At 39.2% G+C, this 9,800-nt stretch overlaps 1 protein-coding gene across 1 annotated transcript in view; it reads right to left on the bottom strand.

Moving 5' to 3' along the window:
• Nucleotides 1-4,869: 4,869 nt before the first annotated feature.
• Nucleotides 4,870-9,800, bottom strand: part of GOLPH3 (golgi phosphoprotein 3) — an 88,738-nt gene continuing 83,807 nt past the window's right edge. The window contains exon 4 of the mRNA XM_029579348.1: nt 4,870-6,908. Coding sequence (XP_029435208.1) covers nt 6,484-6,908 — 425 coding nt within the window. The 3' untranslated portion in view covers nt 4,870-6,483. The remainder of the gene's footprint in view (nt 6,909-9,800) is intronic.

The following is a 9,800-nucleotide window of genomic DNA, read 5'->3' as shown; positions in this document are numbered from 1 at the left end:
TTTAATTTATCCCTTAATATGCATTTTCCTGCCACAGACAGATGTAAAAAAACTGGAATATGTGACTTAAAACAATAACTATTTAGAAAGGAAAGTCACAAGATGGAACACAGTTCATTGGTTTACCCTCATAGGTGGGCTAATATACTTCTCCGCTAATTTAGCGTTGGTAATTTTGACGCCGAGAAAAACTCTGGCTGCCCATTCAAAATCCAATCACAGGGTAACCGTTTATAGAACCGTGGTTAAACACTGCCGCTTATAAATGGCTTACTTAAAGCGAATTTTTAACAAGAGTGTTTTTAAAGAATTTTTTTGAAACATTTTTTTCTTTTTTTTTAAAGAAACAAAATTCTCCAGTAGTTTGATCAACTTAGATAGTTGTACTTATCTCATTAATGTAGTCCTCAAGGCGGGTTATTTTGCGCCCTGCTACTTTCTGATTAGCCCAAATTTAAAGAGCGTCCTAGGCTCGCTCTATCTTGCCCGACACCGCTAAATTAGCGGAGAAGTATATTAGCCCACCTATGAGGGTAAACCAATGAACTGTGTTCCATCTTGTGACTTTCCTTTCTAAACAGACAGATGTAAGCCATCTTTGACAGTCTTTTTCTATTCCATAAATTGCCCCAGCCTCCCAATAAATCCAAAACTTTTGTTCCTTGCACCAAGTTTTGAGCCATGTATTGAATTTATGTATAATTGCTTAGTCTCTCTTTCCTCTTTCCATGAATAGGTAAGACTTCTGAAAAGGCAATAGTCTTTGCCATGTGATTAATCTACTTTGCCAGTGACTGGAATCTCTGTACCACTTGGATGCTGTTTCTAGCAAGGTCATTGGTTCCCAGATGGATATCAACTTCATAGTCCTTGCTTTCTTCTTTGATCGCATTGACTATTTGAATAGTGTTTCTAACCAGCTGAAGATCCCAGAAAGCTTTTAACTACAGTATTCCCCTCGAAAAGAGTTCCCAAATTAGTGCCTCTGATGATAGTCTCCCAGCACAATGAGTTTGGACTGATGGTTACTGTTTGTATTCTGGAATCTCTGCGTGCACTAGGTTTCTTCCTTCTTGTCAGATGCCTCTTCAATCTCCATTGCTTTACCTTCTTCATTATGTATTAGAGAGAAGGTATTTTGTATTTGTGGCACTTGAGAGGGCGTGTGTCTCCTCATCGCAGATCTTACTCTACCAGAGCCCACAATAATCCATTTGTTCCTTGGTTGCTGTTTGCTACTTTTAAGGGGGGGGGGGATCTACTTGGTGTTTGGGTAATTGCCAGGTTCTTGTGGCCTGGTTTTGGCCTCTGTTGGAAGCAGGATGCTGGGCTTGATGGACCCTTGGTCTGACCCAGCATGGCAATTTCTTATGTTCTTAAAACATTGGTACGGAGGGGATAGAGTGAAGCAGCTTCACCAACATGAACAGCGCTGGATTTATCAATTGCATACAGTCTCTCCGCATGGACTCAATCACGAAATAGAATGGACACAGTTCATGTGAATCCACTCTTGATTTCAGTTGAAATCATCTGTATATAATCACGATCAGCCCGCTCTCAAGCCAAATCACGGGTATGCATATAAAAGCAAAACTAGATGGAGATACCTCCTACTACACTATATAACATCGCGGGGACGTAATGACAACGCCCGCGGTTGAGTAAGTTCATCTTTAGAAAGCAAGTTTAAAGTATAAAACTCCATAAATGTGGTTTTGATATTTTTTGTTGTTGTAGAAGTAATTTGAAATGAAATCTCAAAACAATCCCTTGGAACCCAGAGCACCAGTAATACAAACCTGATACCAGAGAGGTCCCTAAGGCAGCTGGGATGCGAAATGTGATCACGTTGGATCAAGCTCCGCTATCTCTTCAAGAGGAATTCAAGTTACATAAGAGCTAAACGGGGCTCTGTCGCTTAAGAGAGGTACCCAATATCAGCGAATAATCAATGCTTTAATCCTGTGCAATACAACATTGAAATTTATCATAATTTTGAAAAAGACAAAAAAATTTTATGTACGACCAATGATTAAAAATGGCCCCTTAGCAGTATAATGAAGGAGCAGCAAAGCCCAAGAATACTGAAAGGCTTTATGAAAGTCGTTTATGAAATACAAAATGTTTTTGGTGTTGGGATTTTTGTACAGAGCACATAGTTAAATGTAAAACCAGGCCACAAGAACCTGTCAATTACCCAAACACTAAGAAGATCCCATGCTACTGATGCAATTAATAGCAGTGGCTATTCCCTAAGTAAACTTGATTAATAGCCGTTAATGGACTTCTCCTCCAAGAACCCAGCCAAACCTTTTTTGAACCCAGCTACACTAACCACATCCTCTGGCAACAAATTCCAGAGCTTCAGTGTGCGTTGAGTGAAAAAGAATTTTTTTGAATATTTAGTATTATCGTCAAAAATATCAAAAAGAGTATCTTCATTCTTTATATATATAATGCCATGCCTCCTCCTTTCCTTCCTGCATAGATTGTAGCCCAGTCATGGTTTCCGTATATTAGGTCTCCACAACTACTATATCTAAATCAGCCTCTTCCATGACTGACCCTAGATCTGAGGCTTTATTTCCGATACTATGAGCATTAGTGCACATAGCTTTCCAAATATTGCCTTTTTTGCCCATATTTCCCATTGCTATATGACTATTTGTTTTACTTACACCTTAGGGTTTTGTTCACCTATCCCAGATGATTCTAGTTTAAAACCCTCCTCAGCAGGTTTGCCATTGTGTTGAAAGATGCTGCACCTTTTCTTTGACAAGTGGATCCCACCTCTGCAACGCAATCCTTGAAATATTATCCCAGGATCCAGGAAGCCAAACACACTCACATTGACACAAGCTACGCAGCCATTCATTTATCTCCAGAATGTGAGCTTCCCTGCCTGGGCCTTTATTCTTAACTGGGAGGATTGAGGAGAATACTACCTGAGCACCTATCAAATGGAAAAAGTCAGAGAGCAATCTGTGTTCTTTTCCAATGCTCAATATTGAGGGAGTTCTATGTGCTCCTGATGTCTATCATCATCGTATCTGGTGCAGCTCCTGGATCCTTCAGAGTCTATGCCTTCAGTGCCAACGGGCCAGACACAGTGTCTGAAGTGCTTCTCCATGAGCTCTAAGTGGGACTAGGACCCCCCTAGGGGTCATGGTCATACTTCAACACCACCCCAGGGTGTTATGCAATGGCCCCAGGCACAGGACACATCATAGAGATCTAAGATAGTCATGTCTATCACACAGAGGGTATTCTCTTGAAGCCCAGGGTAGACTATTTGCTTGATTTACTACATTCCTATCAAAGAAATTAATGTGATTTACAATAAAAGTAATAAAAATCAGAATAAAAGATAGAATAAATAAAAATAGTAAAAACATTAAATGAGATATAAAAACATCAACCATCAGTTAATAAACTAATAAAAGTGATTCTAAAAAATACTGGCTGGACAAAAAACTAAACAGGCAAAATTGATCTCGATGACTGCATTAGGGTTTGTGCACCAACAGGATACAAAAATGGAATGAAAACTTACAATGACCAAAAAACCTACCTAAGAACACTAAAGGGGAGAAAGGGACCACAAGACTCTGCAATGAACAATTCTTACCCATTACAGATGAGAAAAACCTCAGGAAATAGCAGGTGTGAAGAACCATGAGATTCATGGGCTCTGTGGAGGAAGATGAGGCGCCCATGTATGGTACCATGCTAGCCTGCACACGCTCAGGACACAAGTTCTAGAAACTTTGACAAACATTTTAAGCCAGGCTCCACTGGATTATGTCACCCACCTGTGAGGAATGCCATCCTGCTTGTCCTTGGAGAATCTGCTGCTTCCACAGTAGATGACATCAGAAAGGCAATACTGACCTTGTCAAATAAAACTACTTGAATCAGCTTCAGGCGTTAATTTACCTTGTTAAGCAAAAAGGCATTAATATGATAAAATACATAATTGTGTCTATTAGATGTAAGACATTCTTGTTGTTCATGCAGGACGATAAAGAGGGTTATCAGACATAACATGCAAGCTATATTAGACCATCTTACTCATAATCAACAAAATTAAACGAACAGGGAAGACAGAATATAAACCAGTGTTTCCCAACCAGTGTGCCTTCAGACTTTACAGGTGTGCTATGGAAAAATCGCCACTTCCTGATTTTCAGATCCAGACCAGCACCTGAGTTCTGCCCATTACCTCACAGCAACATACCAGTGATGACAAACATGTAGAAGCTCTTTCCTTAGAACATGTGTAGTCGCATATGCCTCTCCTTCCTAGCTATAGCATGAGCCTTGGAGTGAGGGATTAATAAGCAGCATGCAGAATATGGATAGCCGAGCACCATTTTGAGCATACACAGTGTACCCAGCACCTCATCTTCCCCTTCTGAGTTTCCTGCTTTGAGTCCTTCCAGCCTGTGTCTTATCCCTCAGCTGAGTAAGAAAGAGAGAGCATGCATTGAGCACTGGATGAGACTTAGAGTGTTGGGAGCAGCAGCAATGGAGGAGCTCTGGCAGATGCATGCGGTAGCCAGGGTAAGTAACTGAGCTGGGGCCTGCCCCATACCAACTTCTCCTTTTCTCTTGCACTTGAAAAAGTTGGGAAACTGATAAACTGAACTTTATATACTTTCTTCTTTAGTTCTATTACTTCCACATTTCTTCCCTGGGCAGCATAGAACCCTGGAAATCCCTTCCAAGATTGAAAAACTGCACAATTGCTACTTTTAGAAATCTTGAAATTATATATTTTGCTCTGTGGCCAACCAAAAGTTCTTACATTTCCTCTAATGCAAACAGAAATATTAAAGTAACACAAGGTACAAATGACATGCTAGCTCTGTTTCAGGCACTTTCAAGATCATTGTTTATTGTATGGTAAAAAGCTAGTATACAGATTTAGAGGAATCTCATAAACTTCAACTCTACAATTATACACCATCTAGTATTTTTGCTTTGAATACATTAACCCAAAAAGGTCTCTAAACACCTGTAAGCCCCAATATTAGTATGCGTTATGAGAAAAAGTGTAATTTATTCAATGCACATTTACATTGTAAAGCCAATGAAAGTGTAAAAAGCATGTGATAAAGATGCAATAAAGTTTAAAATGCCAAAATTTATATTTTATACAATAGTGTGCTAACCAGCATAATTTTATAGATATAAAAATTAAAATGTCTGAGAGCTTTTCTGTTACAGAAATTTTAGTCATTGGAACTGTAATCATTACTTGCTAACAATTCACATGCAAGACCTGCTAAGACTGACATTTCTTCATTCATCTTTCTTTGAAAAACACAAGCAGACAAATGGCAAGTGGAGATGAATGTACGAACCTATATGCAAACCAAAAAACTTAAAACCAGCACTCAAGATGTGTTGTGGCTACATGTCTCTTCCAGACAAACAATATGAACAGAATGACAAAGTAGTCTTGTGTGCAACAAAAACATGATTAAAAAAGGCCAAAAACGTTACACTCATTTCCAAATCCATAGATGTTCACATTGTCACATATATAACCATGGACAATTAAAAATCCCATCCATGCATTATATAATATGCTTTCAATAAGAGACACACTTATGTCAAATACCAATGGATGAGACAAACAAAAAAAAACCCTGAACAATGGGGCAACCAGGTGTACAACCGTTAAACCTTGCAAAACGTTAAGATGGGCATGTTGTTAATATACAATTGAAACTATATACACAATACGCTGGAATGTATCCCATCCCAAAACGGCTTTTGAAACAGCAGGACCTATCTAAACTAACCTCAGGGCTTAACTGAAATAAGCATAAGTGTACAAGTGATTTACAGGAGATGCTCAACTTCATGGGGGCATTTTCTATCTGCTATTCACTGAGCAGCTGAACTGGTAGCTGGATCTTAAAATGAATTAAGTACTCATTTGAGACTATGCTCTATGCAGGACATTTGGAGCAGGGAACATCAACAAACTTTGGCAAGTAGAAGGCTCTTCTGTGATGTTTTTCTTTTCTAACTTGCAGCTAACAAGATGCACAAGCACACCCTGAGCAACCAGAAGTTAGATAAATCCAGCTAGAATGCATATTTATTGTTCCATGTGCTAATTAAAACCATTCCACTAACTAGCCTAGCAAATTATTTTTTATTACAAGAAATAAAATGCCAATATGACATTAAACTTTAAATTCCATCGATCTTCAAGTTTTCTCTCCCTCCCCTCCCCCCCCCCAAAAAAAATAACCCAAAACATCCCAAAAGGAAACTCTTGTATCAGCAGAAACCTGCATGCTGACACAAGGAAATCTACATACTTCCTTTTTCCTATGAGACAAGAGCCGATTTGTAATATGAGAAAGTACAAATGACAGAAAACGTGTGAAGAGTCAATAAAAGAGAATGACTAGTTTACATTAAAGAACAGAATGGGAAAATAACACTTCCATCCTATTTCAGTTATTTTGTAAAGGCTGCAACCACAGCCCAGAGGACTTCACTTGTGTTTGCCTTCGTACATTCAACTTCAGGGTCTAAATCCAGAAGCTGTCTTACTCTCTTCATGGCTAAATCATACTGCTCATCCAAAAGGGGGGCAAAAGCGTTCTCAAGGACATCAGAAGCATGGGCTAGGTAAATCAGGGCCAGCAGACGCTTGTCCATGCGGTGTGGATCATTGACCCATTTATCAAGAACAGCTTCTTGCACTTTCTTGATAAGGCGCTGCTTAATGTTGTTGTTGGTGAGAGGATGCGTAGTCATGTCAAAAAGAAGAAAGTTCTGTTTCTCTGTTGTCAACACACCTTTTTCCACTAGATTTTTAGCTAATCGTTCACGCACATTTCTTAACTGGTAGTGCAGTTTCAGCGGATTCCATGTCTCACCTAAAAAAAGCAGAATCCAAAAGGAACAACAAAACAGTTACAAGATCATTTCATTTCAACTTTGGTATGTGAGAGGTCTTTACAGCAGGATGATTTACACCATTAAAGGGCCATTTTTTCCTTAATACAGTGTGTGTGTGTGTGGGGGGGGGAGGGGGGGCCCAGAAAGAAGGAAACAGCAATCTCTTGAAAAATTAAATATGCATACCTGCTGGATTCAAGCATTTTTTCACTTTACTAGAACAGATCATTCTCCTCCTTCCTTACTTCAAGCAAAATAATATCAAATGCACCAAAAGGAACGCAACATTAATGATGGGTATTTCATCGAAATACAGCACCAAATTTTTTGAGGGACAGATTCTTACATTTTGTTTTCCTTCAAGAAAATAGAATTTTCTGCATGGTCGAAGGACAGTTTTCAATGCATACCTGCCAAAACATGAAGACTTGCCATACTGGGTCAGACCAAATGTTCATCAAGCCCAGTGTCGTGTTGCCAACAGTGGCCAATCCAGGTCACAAGTACCTGGTATTTATGATACCATGCTGCTTATCTCAGGGATAAGCAGTGAAATACAGCATGGGTTACTGTATTTTGGTTTTTCACTATTAATGAATCAGAACCATGCTTATGCCAGCAAAACAGACTATTTAAAGGAAGATCCATATTAACTGCATGGTAATATTAGGGAGAAATGGCTGAATTCATTAGATCACCAAAAATGGATGAATCTGTCAAATACCACAGATACATATCCAATATTAAGAGCACACACCAGTATGTTCTAGTTGAAACTACTCTCCAGAAATGCCTGTGACATCGGGATTGAAGTGCCTTCCTGACTCTCTTTAATTGAATAATCTTGAACAGTTTTTTCAGTTAGCGTTGCTCCCAGCTTTTATATTGTTCCACCCAGCAAACGACGATAAGGGGTGAAGATCCATGTTAGGATCTCTATTATCTATATCAATTCTGTTAATGTTACCTACCTACTCGGTGCCATGGTTGAGTTTCCTCCGTGGCCCCATGCAGAATAGCCTCACAGCTGTTAAATTTAGTCCTGTGCTGCTCACTACTCTTCAGAATTAATTGTGCATCATAACCTCCAACAAACAAATTTGTGGATACTACGGTCCCCCTGACGCAGCCCTGACGCGAAACATGGCCGTGTCGGGGTCCTTTGATTACATACATACATATAATTGATTTGAGTTTAATATTACACACAACTGATGTGTGCGTATGTAAAATAAAAATCTTTGTTAATTGTTATTGCCCAGTATATCATTTGCCACACATTATTTTTGTTGCCAAATATATTATTCTACCAGACTAAGTTATATGCAAATGAGAGTTTCCCCCATTATTCACTAAGTACAATGACATGAAGTAGGGGCCTTCGATTTCAGTTATTTTATTTTTTTCTGGAAAGTTTCAGTTTGTTATGAACAAAAACAGGAAAACTTCATTGGGAAAAAATTAGTCTTCAGACAAGTGAAAATGGGGAAGCAGGGGAGGATAGAAAAGGGTTAAAAGACAGAAAAAAGGGCTGGAGTCCAAGGAGAGGATTACTGACAGAAGAAGCTGGGGCTGGTGAGAAGATGAGAGGCAGAGGAATATAGATGAGGGCAAGGGGGGAGTAAGAGTGTGGAAATGTGCTGGGGAGAAGGTGGGAGAATGGGAAGTTGGGGATGGGGGTAAGAGAGAGAAGAAAGGGGCTGAATGCAACAGTAAAGGAAATGGGGCTGAGAAGAAAATGAAAATCAGAGAAAAAGATAAGGAGGCGAGTATAGAGGGCAGATGGGGGGGACTGGGAGTAGGTGAAAGAGGGAATTGAAGGCTGGAGAAGTAGTGAGGAGTGAGTGGGACATGGCAAGCTGGTAGACAATTGAGAAAAAAGAGAATTTAAAGACTGGAGGATGAGAGAGGTGGGAGGAGGAGAGGTGAAATCCAGCAGGAGAGAGAAATTGAGAAAAAGTTGAAAGATCAATGTTGGGGACAGATGCAGGGAAAGAATAGAGAGAACATGGATTTAGATATAATTTGCCTTTCCAAATGCAAGCGCAAGGCAATTTAAAACCAGATGGCTTACGATTTAAGGGCCCCATTTACTAAGCATTTTCCCCCTAGACCCAAAATGGGAGAAAATCTTTAGTAAATAGACCCATAAGTTTGTACCGGAAGCAATGGAGGGTTAAGTGACCTACCCAGTCACAAGGAGCATAAGAGAGAAGTGGGATTTGAACTCTGATTTACAGCTTACAGCTCTAATCACTACAATGCTCCTCCACGAAAAGACTTAGAAGCCCAATAAAAGGAAAGTGGAAATGAGAAATCCAGATCACCCAGATTAGAAAACCAAAATGCTCCAAAGCTAAGGTAGAAAAAGATTTCATTTCAGTTTTTGGTGATTGGAATATGTTAGCTTTGGGAATGTGCATTTCTTATCTTTGTATATGGTTTTTCTGTTACTTCTCAATGTGTCTGGCAGTGGAGGAATTTCAAGTTTCTGCTGCAGAGGTGACGTCAGAATTTGAATATATATTCTTTGTATGGAGAGGTGAAAGGGGAAATATCCTAATTCTGTGGGTATAAACTCCAGAATAGGTCAAAATACGTTCATGCTGACAATGAGATGCACAAGAGTTTGTGCGCTCTTCAATGCCATATTGAGAAACTGTGTGCAGCACATATCCAACATTTCTCCCTGATGAAGTGAAGATTAAAACTTGTGAAAAAATAAAATTTAATAACTAATTTCAATAAAAGCTTGTAAAAAAATAAAAAGTGAAGACATCTTTTTGTGCCTTTTTTAACAGTAAAATATATTATTTTTTAGTTTGACTGTAGCATGTAGTGTGCCATGTGTCATACACTTGAGCATCGTC

This window comes from Rhinatrema bivittatum, chromosome 1 (genome assembly GCF_901001135.1).
Source record: "Rhinatrema bivittatum chromosome 1, aRhiBiv1.1, whole genome shotgun sequence".
NCBI classification, from domain to species: Eukaryota; Metazoa; Chordata; class Amphibia; order Gymnophiona; family Rhinatrematidae; genus Rhinatrema; species Rhinatrema bivittatum.
The sequence above is the reverse complement of the archived record's forward strand: the minus strand, read 5'-3'. Positions and strand labels throughout refer to the sequence as shown.